At 42.5% G+C, this 19,654-nt stretch overlaps 1 protein-coding gene across 2 annotated transcripts; it reads left to right on the plus strand.

The window, feature by feature from the left end:
- Positions 1 to 231: 231 nt before the first annotated feature.
- NTAQ1 (N-terminal glutamine amidase 1) lies at positions 232 to 14,448 on the plus strand. Of its 2 annotated transcripts, XM_016216120.2 has the most exons (7): positions 232 to 335; positions 4,972 to 5,071; positions 6,040 to 6,090; positions 9,581 to 9,729; positions 10,170 to 10,211; positions 10,374 to 10,498; positions 13,779 to 14,448. In XM_016216120.2, the coding sequence occupies exons 1-7, from the start codon at positions 247 to 249 to the stop codon at positions 13,886 to 13,888; spliced, it is 666 nt and encodes a 221-aa protein (XP_016071606.1). In that variant the 5' UTR covers positions 232 to 246; the 3' UTR covers positions 13,889 to 14,448. The 2 variants fall into 2 exon arrangements, with proteins under 2 accessions (XP_016071606.1, XP_016071608.1); XM_016216122.2 differs by lacking the exon at positions 10,170 to 10,211.
- The last annotated feature ends 5,206 nt before the right edge of the window (positions 14,449 to 19,654 follow it).

Raw genomic sequence — 19,654 nt, forward strand, 5'->3', positions numbered from 1 at the left:
TAGCTCCACCCGACGGAACTTGAACCGCCCTCCGGGCCGTGCGCCGGGAAGCTGCGCCGCTCTCCCCGCCCAGGCCCCGCCTCCCCATCGCAGGCTCCGCCGCTCGGGAACTGGCCCCGCGGCCCCGGGCTCCGCCCACGCTGACCGGAGCGCCGGGCGCTGCGCTGCGCTGGCCGCGTCCCCGAAGCCTGCCCGCGGGGCTGCGCTAGACGGCCCGCCCCGGCCCAAGCCCTGGTCCGAGCCGCCATGGAGGGGGACGTCCCCGACGCTGCAGCCGCGCAGTACCAGCCCGCCAGCCCCCCGCGGGACGCCTGTGTCTACAACAGCTGCTACTGGTGAGGGCGCGCGGGCGCAGCCCCGGCGTCGCAGGGGCCCCGCCCCTTCCGGTCCCTTCCGGGCGCGCGGGGCCGGGGCTGGCGGCCCCTCTAGGTTGGCTGGAGGAGGTCGCGGGACGGGCAGCCCCGGTCTCCGGAGTGGACGCGGTCATGGGTGGGGGTGGGGCAGGCGCGTTTCTCGTGGAATGGTCGGGTCGGCGGCGCATTACTTCTGGGACATTTCTCAGCAGATTTCGGTGCTTGAGGGCCAGGCCGGGGGGCTGGAGGCGGAGGGTGGACCGGACAGAGCCTTTTGGAGGTTGCCGAAACCTGCGTGGTTTCACACTGATGGGAAGGTCGTTTTAATTTTGGAAGATAAGGCAGGCACAGAGGTTTCGCAGTGACTTACGCAGGTCACCCAGTTGGTAGCAGCCCGGCATCCAGTCCAGACCCTCGTGTACCCACAACCGTGGTCTTCCCACCGCCGTGTCCTGTGAGAAGGGTTATACTTACGGGGCACTTGCTCTCTGCCGAGCCCTGTGCTGGATGGTCTGCGTGAACGAATTCATTGAGGTCCCACAATTACCCTAGGGGCGGGTACCATTGTTATCCCCACTTTAAAAATGAGAGCACTGAAGTAACGTTTAGGGCCGCGTGGCTTGTGAGTGAAGGAATGGGGGTTTGCAGGTAGAGCCTGGCGCTGGACTCCGCCGGTCGTGCCGGTCCTAGGCCCCCTCTGGCTGAGTCACCGCTCCTGCCACACGCCTGCTCTTCCCTTGCCCCCCTTGCCCCCCTTGCCCCCCTTGCCCCCCTTGCCCCCCTTGCCCCCCTTGCCCCCCTTGCCCGTGTAAGGACTTCTTCCGCGCTCCAGTCCCTGCACAGTTGTGAAACCTCAGGGCCATCTAAAACTGCCTTTCCCTCCAGCTGGTCACCAATCTAGTGCCATCAAGAGCTCTGTTCAGCTCTGACTCTAGGTCAGGCCCAGTGCCAGGTTTTTCCATCCGTGCCTAGGACACAGGCTCTCTTATCATTTCCCTAATTTTTTAAATGAAAACGATGAGTCACAGAGAAGCGTGTTGTTTGCCCAAGATGACACATCTAGCAAGTGGTAGTCCTGAAACTGGCACCTCTGTAATGCTGGAGTCCATGCTTAACTATTGCACTTAGTCTCCTCCCAGCCTCTCACCAAAATCCTATTAGTTCCTGTCCCTAATGTCCATTCATTGTTTCATTCATTCATTCATTCATTCACTCACTAAATGTTTATTAAGCACTTGGAGTGTGTAATGCACAATTCTAGGCACTAGGAATACAGCAGTGAACAAAACAGACAATGCCCCTGATCAGATCTCCTGGTTTTTGTGTTTTGGTTGGGATATTTAAGGAAGACATTGTTGGTAAAGTGATATTTGAACAGAAATCTGAAGAAGAGGGCCGTGCTTTGTGGATATTGGTGGGACAGTCCAGGCAGGGGGAACAGCAGGGGCAAAGGCTCTGAGAAGGACGTACCCCTTTGAATATTCTAGGAATAACAGGGAGGCTGGCACAGTTGGAGTGGAGCGATTTGGTGGAAGAATGGTAGGAGATGAATGTTTCTTCAGCAGTTCATCTTTTAGTTCCTTCAGCCATAGGCCAGACTCTCCTTGGCTAGCTGTTGGGGGCCTGTTTCAATTTTTTCTTACAGGCCTCTTTGCCCAGCTGTTCTTGGTCTTTAATTTTAGCTGGCCATTCTGCTCAAGGCCATTCTGAATTTGAATGTGCTGGAGAGTCACCTGGGAGCTTGTAAAACATGCAGCTCTTAGGGTCCCACCCCAGAGTCTGGATGTATGAGCAGCATAGTGGAGGAATCTGAGTCCATCGATCACATTTTGAGGAATAGAGGCATAGACAATAAAGTCTATATCCTGAGTATAGCAAGCCCTCTAAGATCTGCTCACCGCTCTGTTCCTCCAACCTCATTTTGAACCTGCCTTCTCTGATCTACTGTAGGGTTTCTCAGCCTTGGCTCTGTTGATACCTTGAGACTGTTAATTCTTTGCTGTGGCGGCTGTCCTGCGGATTGTAGGATAGGTAGCACATCCCTGACCTACACTCACTAGAGTCCTGTAGCAGCCTCTCCCAATTTGTGATCACCAAAAATGTCTTCAGATATTGCCGGATTTCCCTTGGGGGCCAGATCGCCTTGATTGAGAACCAGTGCTTTGCCTTGTCTGAACATACCTGGTTGGCACACCTTACTGCCTTTGCCCCTGTGAGTTCTAACTTGAAATAAATGCCACCTCTCCTTCTGTAAGCTTCTGTCAGATGTTTCTTATGTTTGAAGACCCAGTTTAATGATGATAGTAGTGGTCAGTATTTGTGTGGCACTGTGTGGTTTGTGGAACGTTTTTCCTGTCTGTATGCTTCTCTGACAAAACCCATCACCAGTAACCCTTGCAGAATCTTGGCCCTAATGCTGCTTTGTTAGCTTTTCTGCTGCCAAAATAATCAACTGACAGGTTGAGAAGTTATTATCATCATTCCCCACTTTTTCTAAACCAGTTAAATGGGGGCCAGGACTTACATTACATCTGGGGCTCTTCCTATTCCAGTGTTTCCAAGTATATGAGACGCTTTGTTTTAGTAACATCAAAAGTTTCATGAGATCTTCCGACATGATATTAATTGCACTCTTGAAAGAAAAAGGACAATAGAAGGGACTATAAATTCAGTATCTCATGTTTAAATTGTTTTTTCCTGTGTAACATTTACACATATTTGAAAAAATAGGCTAAATGTGTCCAAACCACATATGTGTTCAGCCTACCAGTAGTGCTTATGGTACATACGGCTTAATGAACTTTTTGCATTAACCCTGTGTGTGTCCTTGGGATGAGGTGAGGGGGAACAAACAAGAAAAAACAACTGACCTGTCCCGCCTTCATCTTCCCCCGTGCCTTAAAATTAGTGATTCCCTCTTCTGTGCTTTCTCTATGCGTCTTTTATGGCCTTGGATGCTTGCTTATTTATGGATCTGTGTGTCTCCTCTCACTGTCTGTAAGCTCTAATTTATCATATCTTCCAAGCACTTAGCATAGTGTTTTGTACATCACAGGCTCTTGAAGATGTTTGTAGTCCACTCTCCAGAATGTCTATAGGCAAGACAGACAAATGTCTTCTCAAAACTTGGTCTTAGAATGTCCAGATTTAAAAAATGTTAGATACTACATGTTATATGCCCCATTGAAACAGTACATTTTTGTTGCTCCATACTACGCGTCCTGTTGAAGTAGTTAGTAGCAATCTGTTGTTACTTCTATTGCCACTTTTTCCATAAGGTTTCTTAGGTATTTTAGATAAAAACAAAGTCGTAGGAGAAAAATACAGAAGCTCAACTTTGTTGCTTTAAGCCTGGTTGTATGGAACATTGAGACAAGGGCAAGACTTGTAAATTGAAAGTGTTTATTTCCCTCAGTGCCGTGTGTGCCTTGCTTCATTTGTGGGTAGCATGGTGTAGGTGGCTGGAAATCAGGTTTTGACAGATTGAGTAACGTGTGTGAGCAGAGTGTTGGTTGGTGTAGCTCATTTTGAGCAAAGGTACTGTGTGGCTCACTAGAAAAAGGAACCCAGAGGCTGAGCTGTGAGTACTGCCAGCAGTGACTGCTTGCCTGTGCAAGAGTGTGACTGTGGCTACTAGTGTACCTTGGTTTGACACTGGGCATTGCTTTACTTAGGCAGTTTTGACCACTGCTTCAAATAACTAAAGGCCTCTCATATAGAAGGGAGTTTTGTCTGGGGCAGAGATGTAGGAAGATGGATTTCAATTTAGCATGAGAAAGAACTTTCTGAAAGTCAGGACTTCTTCCCTACCAGAGAGACTTGAGGAATCACGCTCACAGAGGTTTCCTCCAAAAGAACTAGACATATCACACAACTGCCCTGATCCTTTCCACTCAGGAGCCCTACTACCCCGCACACCCATCCTGTCCCATTCTTTAGGGAGCAGGAAACTGATGTTACTAAGATGTATTGAATATTTTTATAATATAATGTGATTATACCCATTTTACAGATGAGAAAAGCAGACACTCAGGTCAGGATGTTCAAAGCTTCTTACCTTTTACATAGCTGATTTGCAATTCCAGCTGTATCTCAAGTTCCTGGATCCAATGCTTATAGAGTATTAAACATTCTTTTTTTTTTTGTAATTGATTTTTAGAGAGAAAAAGAGGAAGGGAAGGAGAGAGAGAGACATTGATTTGTTGTTCCGCTTATTTACGTATTCACTGGTTGCCTCTTGTATGTGCCCTGACCAGAGATCGAACCTATAACCTTGGCTTATCGGGACAACACTCTAACCAACTGAGCTACCAGCCAGGGCTTATAGAATATTGACATAGCATCTCATCAGTTATAAAATGCCTCTTTACACAAGCACTGCTGGGGGAGGTAATGAACTGTATGTCTGCAGAGGGGTCCACACAGTGTAGGTTGGATAACAGCTTGTTGGGGATGTTTTAGAGGAGGTTCAGATGTTAGTGACTTGTTTGATGAGATGGTGTTTAAGGTCTCTTCCAACTGTTTTATGTCATCATCAGTCTTTTGTTCAGATCTGAAAGACACAGTGTTCTTGCTTAATTAGTAAACAATCACTAATTTAACAATTATTTTATTTCAGTGAAGAAAATATTTGGAAGCTCTGTGAATACATCAAGAACCATAACCAGTACCCTTTAGAAGAATGTTACGCTGTCTTCATATCTAATGAGAGGAAGATGGTAAGTTGGTGAGTGACTGCAGAAAGAAAACAAGAAATTTAGAAGCTAAATATAGAGCATGCTTAATACTATTTTTAAATGTGCTTTATAAAATATATCAACATTTTAAAGTTTGTGGATGAGATTATTTTTCCTTCCAGGGTACAGTTCAGTTAGTAGAGTTTAGTCCCTCACTTGTAGGTAGGGAAATGTATGATGGTATGTTCACACAGATTAAATCCCCTTTCTTTAGAAGTTTAAATGGAAATATAGTGAACATGTATGAAGTATTTAAAAAAGTAAGTCCATGCGCAGCCAGTGTGGTTCAGTGGTTGAGCATCAACCCATGAACCAAGAGGTCACCAGTTCAGTTCCTGGTCAGGGCACATGCCCAGGTTCTGGGCTCGATCCCCAGTAGGGGGCATGCAGGAGGCAGCTGATCGACGTTTCTCTCTTATTGATGTATTTATCAGTCCCTCTTCCTTTCTCTTTCTAAAATCAATAAAAACATATCTGTCTCTCTATATATATAGATATAGATATCTGTCTATATCTATCTATATCTATATATATATATAGTAAGCCTTTCATATTTTATAAAGCACGTTCGCAAGGTTAACCTCATTTGATCATAATGGGAACCCTGTTCCCTAGGCAAGTTTCAGACAGCTGTCTCCATTTTATAAATGAGGAAATAGAAACTCAGGGAGGTTTCATGAATAATTAAGTGGTAAAGCAAGACTTGAATCTGCTAGGCCTCTCATTTCTCATTCAGGTCTCTTTCTATCCTCCAAAGACCATCATATAATTAATTTTTGCTTTTTCATTTTTAAGGACACTTAGAAATATTTGGATTTTTTACCCATTCATTCTTTCACTTCGATTGTTGGTTCCTTCAAAATATTTTATTTTTCATGTATGCTTTGCTTTAAGGAATTTAGTAGTGGTTTAATTAAAATCGTGGCTTATGAAATTTATTGTTTTTATAGATACCTATCTGGAAGCAGCAGGCAAGACCTGGAGATGGACCTGTGATCTGGGTAAGATGGTCAACACAGAGAGCGTCTGATGCCTTATTAGGACTGTAATCCCTGAGTGGTCTCTATATTTTGGTAGAGCAGAAGTGATAGGGCAGTAGAGAAAGGCTATGATAATTATAAATTCACTTGAGAATAGATGTTATTTGGCCTAAGGTAGAAGCACTTATAGGCATGTTTATTTTAATTTTGAAATTATTACAGGAATGGTTTTAAATGATCTGTGTGGCAGATATATTTGTGATTTCCCAGATTCTTATTTTAGCACTGGAAAGAACTTTAGCAACGTCTAGTCCAGCTGCACATGAGAATTATCTGGAAACTGTTAAAAGTGCTGTACAGGGCCCTGGCCAGTGTGGCTCATTTGGTTGGGCACCATCCAATGCACTGAAAGGTTGCCAGTTTGGTTCCCCATCAGGGCACGCCCAGGTTGCAGGCTCGATCCCCAGTAGGGGGTGTGTAGGAGACATCCAATCGATGTTTCACTTTCACATCCATGTTTCTGTCTCTGTCTCCCTCTCACTTCCTTTCTTTCTCAAAATCAAAAAAAAAAAAATAGTGTTCAGGTTTCTGATTTAGTTGATCTAGAGAAGGATTCAGGAATTAGCATTTTTGGCAAACTCCTGAGTGAACATGACTGGCATTGGAAAAACATAGATCTGCTCCAACCCCTTCATTCTTCAGGTGGAGAAGCAAGGCCAGAAAGGCAAAGCGAGCAGCTCGAGGTCATCTAGCTGATCAGAACTGGGTCTCAGGCCCAGGTCCTTTCCAGTACGCATCTGTATGTCACCTTAATCTGGCCCCCTGAAGAGCAGAATTGTTTATACTAGTAAACATGAAGATACAGTAAAAGAAAAACTCCATTCATGATAATGTAACAGACATCTAGTTTCTGATACTTAAAATAAGATATCATTTAAATTGGCTTCATTGATTTATTTAACATGGTTATTGGGTATGTATTATACACCAGGCACAAAATAGGCTAAAATCCTTGGCTTCACGGAGCTCACATTCTTGCCTCTTTCATGAGTAGATGATGTGTTGCTCTGACACTAAAGCCCAAATCCAGCAGAGTTGAATTCGGAGCGCGAGTTTAGAGTCAGGCACAGTGGCGTTAAGCCCCAGTCTCCCATTGATGGGCTGTGTGAACTGGATGTGTTATTTACCCTCTTTTTTCAGTGTCCTTTCTGATCAGTGGAGTTGTGAGGCTTAAATGAAATAATGCATGAAGCATTATCCAGGTGTCTGGTACTGGTGTTGGTGAAGAGTTAGCTTTTATTGTTAGCAACAGTGCATAACCGCTGTTGCAAACTGTCATCTGCCCTAGAAGTCATCCTCATTGCTGACCCATCCAGCTGATTTTGAGTCATGGTCTTGCTTTTTTAGGGAAACTCGCAGGGCAAGGACTCATGGCCATGTCCCCCTTTTCTTTCATTCATTCATTTATTATTTTCAATATGTTTTTATTGATTTCAGAGAAGGGGAGAAGGAGAGAGAGAGAAACATCAATGATGAGAGAGAATCACTAATCAGCTGCCTCCTGCACGCCCTCCACTGGGATCGAGCCTGCAACCCAAGCATGTGCCCTGACCAGGAATCAAACTGCGATCTCCTGGATCATGCGTCAGTGCTCAACCAGTGAGCCACGCCAGCTGGGCTCATGTCTCCCTTTTTAAAAAGCACTTACCAAAAGTAAAAAGACATTTACATACACAATCTAGTTAATTCTCCTGGTATACTCTGAGGTAAATGTTACAGTTGCCTCCGTTTTATAGAAGAGGAGACAGTCTGGAAAGTGGAAGGGCTGAGGTTTAAATCGGCAGCCCAACCTGTGTGCTCTCCCACCTCCTCCGCTCTATGCCATCCTCACTCCTGCAACAGCTGACTTGTGTTTCCTGCTCACTTCTTTGGGAACTCCTTGAAGGCGAGGAGCTGTCTTTCTCACCTTTGTGTCTATATTTCAATAGCACGGTTTCCACAAATAATAGGGAGTGTGCACTGCTAAACAACTGTAACGTGAGTTAGGAGATGTCAAGAGAGAAACAGATTTTGGATAAGGCAGAGACTGCTGCTGGCAGGGGATGGGCGAAGATAAAATACAACAGACTTACGGGGAAGAAAGCCTTTGAGGAGGAGCTTGAGCAATGGGTATGGAGAGCGGTGGGGAAGGTTGCTGCAGGTGGAGGGGAACAGGATGAACAAACCCAGGGGAAGGAAACTGGACTGTTACGGGGGGAGCTGCTGCTCATCTATATCTGGAGGCTCCGATCCATTAGGGGGAGGACAGGGAATAAACATCCATTTCTGATGCTATTTCTGCCTTACGAGGATAGAATTGGAGCCAGAGGAAGCACTTTAGGCTCTGATGGTTCAGCATCTCTAGTCTCAGTGAATTAATTATCTTTCCCACCTCACAGAGTCAAATGAAATAACATTTGAGAAAGTGCTTTGTAAGCTCTAAAGTACTAGAAATGTAAGATGATACTATGAAGTTATACTGCATAATGTGACTGAACTTTTTATCTCGCAGTGCTGTTCTCTGTGACAGCATCTTTGTGCTGAGGAGCTCAGAGCAGTAGACTGCCCTCCCATCCCATGATAACCTCCCTGACATCCCTTCCAGCGGTGCCTGGTGTCTGGGAGTGAGAGAGAATTTGCATACACGCTGTGACTGAGCTGTGTGCATGAAGCTCTCTTTACTCCTTAATGGTTACACATGAGGTTTTAGGTGACTAAAAAAACTCCTGAAAAACTAAAACCCAACATTTTTCTTTCTTTTAACTACAAATATAGTATAGAACAAGAAATTAAAGTCCCCTTCCCCTCTACAGGCTATTCTCAGACAGTCCCCTTTGTTAAGAGTTGGAAGATAGTCTTGCAGACTTTCTCTGGCCTTCTGACTGTGCATGTGTGTCTTTATATACATGTAGTTTTAAAAATAATACACATATTCTGCAATTTTTCTTCTTTCATCCAGCTATATAGCATCGACATTTTTCTACTTTCCACGTAAATTTGCAAAAATCTTCTTAATAGCTGCATAGTATTCCATCCTGTGGCTACATCATGGTTTATTAACCATATTCCTCTTGGTGGACTTTTGGTTGTTTTTGAATTTCCATTGTTATACACAGTGCTGCAGAGATTTTCTTAATATAAATATAAATGTAAGTGTAAATATAAATGTAAATATAAATATTAATATATATAAATATATACCTTTCCATGTGTATGGCCTTTTTTCTGTAGGGTTGATTCCTTGAGGTAAAATGTATATGAACATTTCTGCTGTTTACTTAACTGTTTCCTGTCACTGGACATCTGGTCTGTTTTTAGTGTTTTGTGTTTGCTTTATTTTATTTTGCTATTATAAAGGGCTGCATTCGTCTTGTATCTGTTTTTGGTGCTATATATGCATTACATGTAACGTATATGGCCTTGTTCACCATCACAAAGTAACTTGGTTAACTTCAGCAACTCTTACTTCTAGGATTACCATGTTGTCTTGCTGCATGTTTCAAGCAGAGGACAGAGCTTCATTTATGATCTTGACACTGTCCTGCCATTTCCCTGTCCCTTTGATGCTTATGTGGAAGATGCCTTTAAGTCTGATGAGGATATCCATCCACAGTTTAGAAGGTGAGGAAATTCATGGTGAGTTTTCTTACTTTCTGAAGGAAGACCTTGACAATTATATATAGAGTTGTTTTGTTTGTTTTTGCATTTGTTTTATAAAGATGACTTGTCTTGGCATCACCATTGAGTTGATACTTGAGAATGATGTGCTACTCAGAAGATTAAAAATATTTTAACGTTTTAAAGGTTGTCCATCATATAAAAGGTTGGTGGTCTTTTAAAAACATGTGTGACAAGATCTCAGACATTTTCTTAGTCGTCTTGGGGATTTCTCTCATACTCTTGTTTTTGGGTGTGTGTGTAGGGGGTTGTGGTGTGGGAATGGGATGCCTTATGGTACCAAAATTGAGAAGGCTGTCATGGCAGCCCCTGAAAATAATGTGTTTTGTCCAATACACAATTGAGTAAATAATGGCAACCAGATGTATTTCATGCCTTTGTAGTTCTGGATTTCATCTGATCCTTTCTCATGGCTTCTTTAACAGGTAATGAGCCGCACATATATTTGCATATTACTAATAGTACAAAAATGCCTGCATAGTTTTGTGCATGTCAGCATGTCATAGAAAATGAGTCTATGTAAAAATTGAGTTCGAATTTCAACTGTGATACCTCCCTGAGATAAATGAATGCTGATTTATCTGCAGGAAATTTAGAGTTATCCGTGCAGATTCTTATTTGAAGAATTTTGCTTCTGACCGATCTCACATGAAAGATTCCAGTGGGAACTGGAGAGAGCCTCCTCCATCATATCCCTGCATTCAAACTGGAGGTGAGCCAAAGATGCTTCCTTAGAGGGGTTTCCAGTCCCTGTGCGGATCAGCATTTTCCCTTAACCAAGGACAAAAATCTCATTGTTCTTTGGGTAAACTCCCTGAATAGTAAGGAGGTAAGATGAATTATAGTTCTGTGTATTTATTAGATTCAGAAATTGAGGCACAGAGAGCAGGACTGGAAGGCATAAGAACTCATGGAAGAGGAAAGTTGTTAAGGAGTAGACTGTGACACTTGCTAGAGCATTGGATGTACATACTGCTGGGACACTGGCCTTCAGGAGATCTGCCTGTTTGTGTCATTTAACAGTGGGACTAGTAGCACCTTGCTGTGGTAGGGTTTCATGTTATGGTGAAAAAAAATCACCAGTGCATCCTTGTGACGTATGAAATGTCATTTCCCCGGCACTAGAATAAAATCTGCATTATGGAGGAGGTGCGAGCTAGCAGCTTTTATTGTACCACTCATTTCATTTATGGGCCTTTAGGCATCAGTCCAGTTAATAATTTCTTGAGATTTGAGTAGATGAAGGGTTCTTCACCCTATTACTATTGTTTGGCATTCACATGGGTTGAAACATTATTCATGGTTGAGAGTAATTCACAACATTGCCTTTTATTGATGAGGTCATCTCATCACATGGCTGATGCTGTCCGTGTGAAAGTGCTCGATAAGCTGTGCAACAGCCGGAAAAATGGGACAGAAGTATTCAACGTTCAGCAAGGCAGAAAGTAACAATATATTTGGCATCTTTGAAGGGAGTGAACTAGGAGGATTCAAACCCTTGATTTTTGAGGTTCTCTGTGAAAGGCTCTTGTAATTTTTAAAATTTATATTGGAATTGCTTTTTGGTCCACCAGCCTGCTTCCAGCGCTCAGCATTAGAAGTGGGTCGCTCCTTGGTTAGGAGAGGGCTTCATAGGTCTACTTTTCAGTCTTGGACAGCCTGCTCTAGAGGGCGTGGTCTGGGACAATGTGCCTTGGCAGCTTCCCATCTCATAGACATGAGCACTAATTCAGAGCCTTGTGCGTAGTAGGCGTTCTGTAAATACCAGTCCATCAACCCTGGTCCTCTTCGAGTCATTCCTTTGGGCTTGATGACTATGACCCTGTAATAAGTGCTGTTATGTGTCAGGCTTTGTGCCACCCCTTTTACACATTAGTTTAATTTACTTTTCACCACAACTCACGAGTCAAGTTTATTTTCCACATTGCATAGATGAGTAAACTGAGGTGTAGGAAGGTTAAGCCCTTTGCCTAAGGTGCGTGGCTAGAAAGTAGCCGGGTCAGCACACTGCTTGAGGAGGTTTTTTTTAATCTGGAGGGGGTTCATCAGGGCCTCCTGAATTTGAAATTGAAACTAAAAGGAATTTGCTCTGCAGTGTGGGGTGAACATATTGGTTTCTCATGTAATAATTTAACCACATTGTAATGTTCTCTCTTGGTAAATTCATGACTTCAAACCTTGTATTTATCACAGGAATACATCCAGTGGTAGGAAGTGGGAATCACTTCTAGCTAATTAATAGTGTTTTTTAAAAAGTTAAAAAAAGGTTCAAGAAAATATCAAACCTTAAATTAATGCATGTTTTAGATATTTTTTTAGCGACTTTACTTGGTCCCTTTCATTTATTGACTCCTATGACTTAAAATTTAGTACATTTAACATGTTGTGCATTGTGAAAGCCTGTATACTTAATAATTTTCATGGCCATGCGTCTGCAGGACCACTGTTTTCCATTCAGCATTTAATGTATTTTAAAGACAGGAACTCTTTTCCTGATAAGAAGGAAGCTGAGATTTACAGTCTTATAGCCTTGCCCTAAAGACTCAGTTCCAGCACCAGCTGCTGATGACTCATTTTTAAGGACATTTCCCAAGTCTTGGTCTGAATATAGAGTGCACCAAATTTTGTCTTCTCTTCCTGAGCCCTTTGCTGCCTCTTGTCTGCATATTCCTCTCATCTTCTTGCTCTCAGGTATGTTACAGTAACACTGGCTATTTGGAGCTGAGCTTGAGGGCGAGTATTATGTAAACCAAAGCTACTGGGCCTCGTGGGGAGATTATGGGCAAAATCTTATTTGTTGCACATTGATCTTTTAACAATTTTGAAACTTTCATTTTTTTATACATTCCTATTTTAAGTAAGAATACTTGAAGATAGTAATCTTTTTTATTGAATTATAATGAAAAGTCCTAGAAAACAAATATATCGTATTTCAGAAGTTGAGGTTTCCATTAGCAATTTGTTAAAAATTTTAGCTGACCTACTTACCAACTTATGTGGAGTGTGGCATCTGTCCTAGGTAAGCAAGAGCTTCCGCCCCAACTCTCCTTGGAGGTTCTTGTCTTTCCTTTATCTCCGGTTCCTTGGCCTGCCTGCATCCCCAGCTCTCCTATGACTTCAGCAAAACTTCTGGTGTTGCTGATTATCTAGCTGTTTTTGTTGTAAGGATGGACTTTTATAATATATAGAGTCCTTTCCAACTCATTTTTTTTTTTTAATCCTCACCTGAGGATACTATTTCCATTGCTTTTCAGGAGAAGGGGGGTGGGGGGAGAAATATCAATGTAACAGAGAGACACCAATTAGTTGCCTCCTGCATGTGCCGGGACTGGGGCCAGGATCGAGCCTGCAACTGAGGCTCCCTTGGTTGGAATTGAACCTGAGACCCTTCAGTCCGCAGGCCGATGCTCTAACCACTGAGCTAAACCAGCAAGGGCTCCAACTCATTTTTGTTTTCTTGTAATTTATTTGTAATTGTATCTCTTTTGTATCCTCTGAATTTCCTGTAAATTGGCAGTTTGGTTATTCATGCATTTTTTTATTTAACTTTTTAGTTTGAAATAATTTTAGTCTTCTAGAGAATTTGCTAAAATAGGACAAAGTTCCTATATACACTTCACTCAGATTCTGAATATCTGAATAAACTGTATTGTAATTATTGAAACCAAGAAAATAATATAAATGATACAAAAATATTGACATAATAGTATTAACTGATGGACTTTATTTAAATTTTGCAAGTTTTCCCACTCTTTTTTTTTCCCCAGACCCAGGGTATTAGGTTTAGGAGTACTGGTCATTTATTTTGTAGAGCATCCCTCATTTTGGGTTTGTGTGACGTTTTGTCATGATTAGATTGAGATTACACATTTGCGACAAAAATACCACAGCAGTGATATTGAACCCTTACCTATTTGGCCTTCTGGGTTGTTTTATTGCTGTTAAACCAAAATTGTGCTTTCAGTGGATATTTCTTTCATGTGTTTTTTTAGATTCCAAAATGAACCTGAATGACTTTATCAGTATGGATCCTGAGGTAGGGTGGGGAGCCGTTTACTCCCTGTCTGAATTTGTGCATCGTTTTGGCAGTCAAAACTACTGAACTTGACATCTGGATCCAGAGCCGTGGCGCAGTGCTGGGACGTGAACAGTAAACTTCATGGTACATTTGGTTTGGAATTGTGTTTTCCTCTTTTAATTCAATTTATTTGAAACATGAATGAACAAAAAAATAAAAACATCTTTTTTATATGTCAGGTTAAAACTTGATATAGTGTATATTTGCCAAGATGGTCCTACAGCTCATTTGTTAAAATGTGATGAATTATGCCAGTAATTGCTTTTGTTGTGATTGATGTGTAGACTTTGTGTCTGTTCTGGGTGTTTCGTTTTTCTCTAGCTACACTGTAAGCTCCTGGAGGGCAGGGCTGTGGCTCATTGCACAGTGAATCTCTATTACCCATAAAAGGTGGCCATACGATGTTTGCTAGTGATTGTGTTGCTGCTTGAAGAGGGCTGATATTGTGAGCTGAATCAGCAGTAAGTATTAGTCTTTTTGGACTATTAAGTTCTTTAAAAGGATTGCAGCCCTCTCAGGCTTGAGTGTTGTTTGCCTATTTGTATGTTTTTTAAAAAAAATAAATAAAATGGATTTAAAATTAATTTTGTTTTTAAAGATTTTGTGTCACTTTTGATCATCTGAGAGATGCCCAAGAATATCTCAGTTATAGATGGGAACCATTGCTTTAAAATACATTTATCAACCTTCCTTCTTAAAGATGTGTCGGAAATTTGGCTTTAATCATATAATTCTAAATAAAATGTTTGGCGTTAAACCAGCATATAGCAGTAGCTCTCATTCATGTCTTCATTATTCTACTGTAAAAAATGAGCAGTTTCTGCCCTAGCCAGATTTGCTCAGTGGTTAGAGGATTGGCCCACATACTAAAGGCTCTTGGGTTCCATTCTGGAAGGTTAAGGGTATGTACTTCGGTTGCAGGCTCCATCCCTGCCCCTGGTTGGGGCACATGTGGGAGGCAACCAATTGATGTGACTCTTACATCGATATTTCTCTCTCTCATTGTCTCTCTCCTTTATATTCTTTCTGAAAAGCAATGGTAAAAATTTTCTTGGGTGAGGAATTTAAAAAAAGAAAAGCAATTTCTTACAGCAAGGGTTTCCAAGCTTTGGATCTTAGATGAGTTTTCTGCTTATTAAGAAACTTTAATTTAATATAAATTTCCTGCCTTGTTCTGTGGAGGGACAACTGAAATCATTTACTCAAGGATCAACCAGTGTAAGAAAATATCATGTATCCATTTGGTTCAGCCGGCCAGGAAGATTCTGGGAGAAAGTGAATGAATGTTTGTAAGAGGAATACAAATAAGTTATTTTATAATTTAGAGCTAAGTATAGACCTCAAACTTGGATATCTTGTTGACCTTCAGATGTTGATTTTAAAAGTATGTGACTAAAATGAAGAAGGTAAATTTTGGCAGGCTGCACCATGGGAATACTTTGTCCTGAGCAAAATGTTTTAGGGGGACCAAAGGATGGTTATCTGATTTACAAATTGCATTTTTAGTTTTTTGTTTGTTTTTTGTTTTTTTTGCTAATGTATAAGCAGGTTTTCTATCTGGTATTCAAAATTATGTCTAGTGCAGATAAATCAGACAGTGTGTGTCTGGCAGTTTGAACTTCTCAACCACCTTGCCTTGAAATTGAAAGTCCCCATCTTCTAACCAGGATAGGAGCAAGATTTATGTTTTAAGCCTGTTAAACTATCCAGGGGCCATAGTCTTGACTTGTTAGAAGCAATAGAGAACGTTTGTTGTTTTCTCTATCTAGCACTCCTATAGTGCCCTTTGGAGGAACCCCTCTTCGCACATTTCGTATAGTCCTGGTGGCCCACAGGTAAAGGCATATAACTTAAGCTGGGCCAGACTTGGACCCCAGCCTTGGACAAGTCTAAGAAGGACTGGTACAGTGTTCTCCAGATTTGCTGTGTTGAGTTCAGAGAGGGACAGTCTCTCTCCATCAGGATTGCTAAGCTAAGGGCCTGGGAGTTTGGGATTCTGTGGGCATCTTGCTGCCACAGGACAAGGGCCTGACTGCAGAGTGCAACCCAGCAGTGCTGAGAACAGAGCCACAGCTCCAAGGACATTTCTGAATTCCTGGATCTCTCTGTGTTTCAAGCCAGCTCCAACTTTTGAACTTTCCAGTTACATAAACCAGTGGATTCCTTTTTCTCTTCAGCATGTGTGAATTGGATCACTGTCAGTTTGAACTGAAAGGTGAGTTGGTTTTCTTACAAGATTTTTCTTCAAAGTTGTTTATTTTATCAGGCTTAAGAATTGTTACTTTTGTTTTTCTGTGCTTAATTTTTCTCTGAGGTTAGATTTGCTTCTCTTTGTGTGAGAGAACTGAATAAATACTGCCTGGAAAGAGGAACTTTCAAGAAAAGCAGGGGACTAAAATAGAATTTGTAAGTCGACTATGAAAATAAGAGAAATAAGCTAGGTATATCTCTGAGAATCTGACATACAGTGGAGCAGGGATGCAGATACAGTAATATAAAGTGGTTCCCGGGTCAGCACTGACTATTCCTGATCGAAGATATTGCTGTGGCTTTTAAGAAAGATTATGTCTCTCAGAACAGTGGAAATAATGACAAACTCTTTTGTGTATATGGTTTTTCTCAGTTTAATTTTTAATTAAAATATAGATGGTACGTGCACACTGTACAAATTTAAGTCTATAAAAGGGTATATGGTGAAAAGTAAACGTCCCCTCACTCTGTCCTTCAGCTTTCTGACTTCCCTACCCAGGAACAACTTCTGTTTTCAGTTTCTTTCATATCCTTCCAGGAATTTTTTAATGCCCATGTAAGCATATTTGTATTATGTATTAAATTCTGTTTTATTTTCTCCTCACAAATGCTAACAGTCTAAATACACTGTCCTACATTTTACTTTTTGAAGTTAATATATTTGGGTATTTTTCTAATCAGTATATGTTGAAATTTGTCATACTTTTTAAAGGTTACATGTATTCTGTGGTATGCATGGTCCATCATTTAACAGTCCTTTGTAAGTTTTTAGTCTTTTGGTATGGCATGAAATGCTTCAGGGAATATTTTTGTCTTTGTGTCTTTTTTTTTTTTTTATCCTCACCTGAGGATATTTTTTCCATTGCTTTTTAGATTGAGAGAGAGAGAGAGATCGATGTGAGAGAGACACATAGATTGGTTGCCTCCTGCACCTGCCCTGACCGGGGCTGGGATTGAGCTGCAAATGAGGTATGTGCCCTTGACTGGAATTGAACCCAAGACCCTTCAGTGGATGGGCTGACACTCTAACCACTGAGCCAAACCAGCTAGGGCTGTCCTTGTGTGTCTGTAACAATTTCTGAGAGACATTTTGAGAGTGTAGACTGCTAGTCGTCCCACCAAATCCATTCTTGTTTGTATTTTTTCCTAGAAAAGGGGATAGCAAATGTTTCTATAGAGGGCCAAATAGTAAATATTTTAGGCTTTGAAGGCCTTAAGGTCTCTGTCATGACTATTCAGGTAAAGCCACCATAGACAGTATGAAAATGATGGGTGTGGCTGTGCTCCAGTAAACTTTGTTTACAAAACCTGGGGGCTTGAGGAGTTCACCTTTGGGCTGTAATTTGCTGTCCGTGTTCTAGAGTAAAGAATTAGACTGGTCTGCAGCTCCTGTGCCAGGTACCAACCACATTTCCCAGTCTCCTTTGCAGCTAGGCCGGCATGTGGCCAGGCTCCCATCATTGTAAGGGGAAAGATGTGGCCACTTCCTGGGCTGACTTGTGGAACATTGCCTGCCTACTCCTTCGCACCTTCCCCTCTTTTCTAATGGGTGGAATAGTGATGACTAGAATGACCTAGGAAGTTATCCACTGAAGATAGAGCCACCATCAGCCTGGATTCCTGAATGACCCTATGGAGCCGAGTTGCATACCTGCCTGAAAAGCAGAGTATGGAACTGTTCATTAAGATGCAAAAATGTATTTTTTTAAAGTTACAGAGTTATTGATGATTCTTGATTCAGCAGTTCAGCCCTCCCTCTCTAAATAATACAGTGCTCATTCAAACGCTTGTAACGGTATTTTGACTGGGTCGGAAATAAGGCTGTGATGTACCACGTAGAGTTAGGTTCTCTGTGTGCTCATGCAAGCTTCCCCGAGTCCCACAATGTTTGTTCTTCACAGAATGTTCAGGAAACCTGAAAACAGATGCCTGTCTGTATCTCTTGTTTTGCCTGAGGTTCAGGAATGCCTTGTGGGAAAGAAGCCAAATGAACCTTGTCCTCATTTAGGGTTCAGACACATCAAGTCCTGTCTGATGCACCAGGGTTCCTCGAAGCCTGCTTTGCTAGATGAGAGAAAAACAGGTTCCTCAGCAAAAATGATACCTGAGGATAGAAGACATCTGGCTGAGTGGGTCGGACTGGACGACGAGGCCTGGAGATTAGAGGGCTCACTGGTGGAGGTACAGTATGAGGCATGGCTCCTCATTGCTTCCCCTGCATGCAGTGCACACTTGACCTCACTCCCTCACCCTCTTGAAAGCCCTGTCTTCTAGGAATGAAAGGAAAGAACTGTGTCACAAGGGACCTGGCATGTCTCTGGGAACCTTGTCCTGGGGCTCTGGAGCAGTAGGAAGAGAGCAGTGGTCTGACAGAGGTTAGAATTCTGGTGGCTGAGTGGTTAGCTCAGAGCAGTGGAGCAGAAGCATGGGACTCTAGGCTGTGGCTCTGATTCTCCATTCTCAAAATCCCCATTTCATCAGGACTTTGAAATAGAAGATGACCTTGCATAGGATTCACATGCTCGTGCATGCTTGAGTACATTCAGCTTACAATAGTAAGCACCCGCTGGGGATTCGCAGAAATTCGTGGAGGATGTTTGTTTAAGAAGCTGGACTTTGTGTTGGTGAATGTGTGCTTAAATCATCAAGATTTGGGATGACTATAAACGTGACAGGCTTACACTCACTGGTGGCTGGAAGCCTGGGCCGTACCAGCTACATACAATTCAGGGGAGAGGAAGTCTCTCCTTTGCCTTGAATAAATTTTGGAGAACAGAGAAGTTGAAAGGAAGCTGGTTCCATCTTCCTTCATTTTCCCTCCCTCCTTCCCATCCATCCATCCATCCATCCATCCATCCATCCATCCATCCATCCATCCATCCATTTATCTACCCATCATCTAGTACATGCCTACCATTTGTAAAGTTAGGTCCTGATGAGTAAGACAGAACTGTCCTAAAAGAAGACAGATGCAGAGTGCTCAGGTTGAGGGGACAGAGAGCTGCCACGTCACTCTCGTTAGCAAGTAAAGCGGAGAGCCAGGCACTCTTCCTGCTCCGGTGCCTCAGCCGTGAGGAAAACAAGCCCCTTGCACTCATGGAGCTCACATTTTGGTGGAGCAGACAGAAAATGGACTTAAACTCTGTGTGGAAGGATGGTTGTTGCCCTTTGAGTTGGGAAAGATTGTGGGTGGAACAGTATTGGAGAGGAAGATCAGGGGCTTTATTCTGGACATGTTAAATTTGAGAAGCCACCTAAATGTCTAAGGAGATGCCAAATAGTTGCATAAAGGAGATGGATTCAGGAGAGGTTCAGGCTGGGAATATAAAATTGTGAGACCTCGGTTAGTAGATGGTATTTCATGGCACAGGCCTGTGAGATCACTGAGGGAATGAGCATAGGTCGAGAAGAGGTCTGAGAGTTCCTACATTTAGATGTCAGGAGATGAGGCGTCAGAAAGGGCACAGCAGGGATGGTCAGGGAGGGAGGGGGAGAAACAAGGAAAGCCCTGAGGAGACAGTGTTTCAAGGGCGAGAGGGA

The sequence above is a fragment of the Miniopterus natalensis genome, chromosome 16 (assembly GCF_054644295.1).
Source record: "Miniopterus natalensis isolate mMinNat1 chromosome 16, mMinNat1.hap1, whole genome shotgun sequence".
NCBI classification, from domain to species: Eukaryota; Metazoa; Chordata; class Mammalia; order Chiroptera; family Miniopteridae; genus Miniopterus; species Miniopterus natalensis.

Bases quoted from the DNA above. Each gene is read 5' to 3' on its own strand.
- NTAQ1 (XM_016216120.2), top strand. From the start codon at position 247: ATGGAGGGGGACGTCCCCGACGCTGCAGCCGCGCAGTACCAGCCCGCC. The intron at 5,072-6,039 runs GTAAGTTGGTGA...TTGTTTTTATAG, and splicing joins TATCTAATGAGAGGAAGATG to ATACCTATCTGGAAGCAGCA. The intron at 10,499-13,778 runs GTGAGCCAAAGA...GTGTTTTTTTAG, and splicing joins TCCCTGCATTCAAACTGGAG to ATTCCAAAATGAACCTGAAT.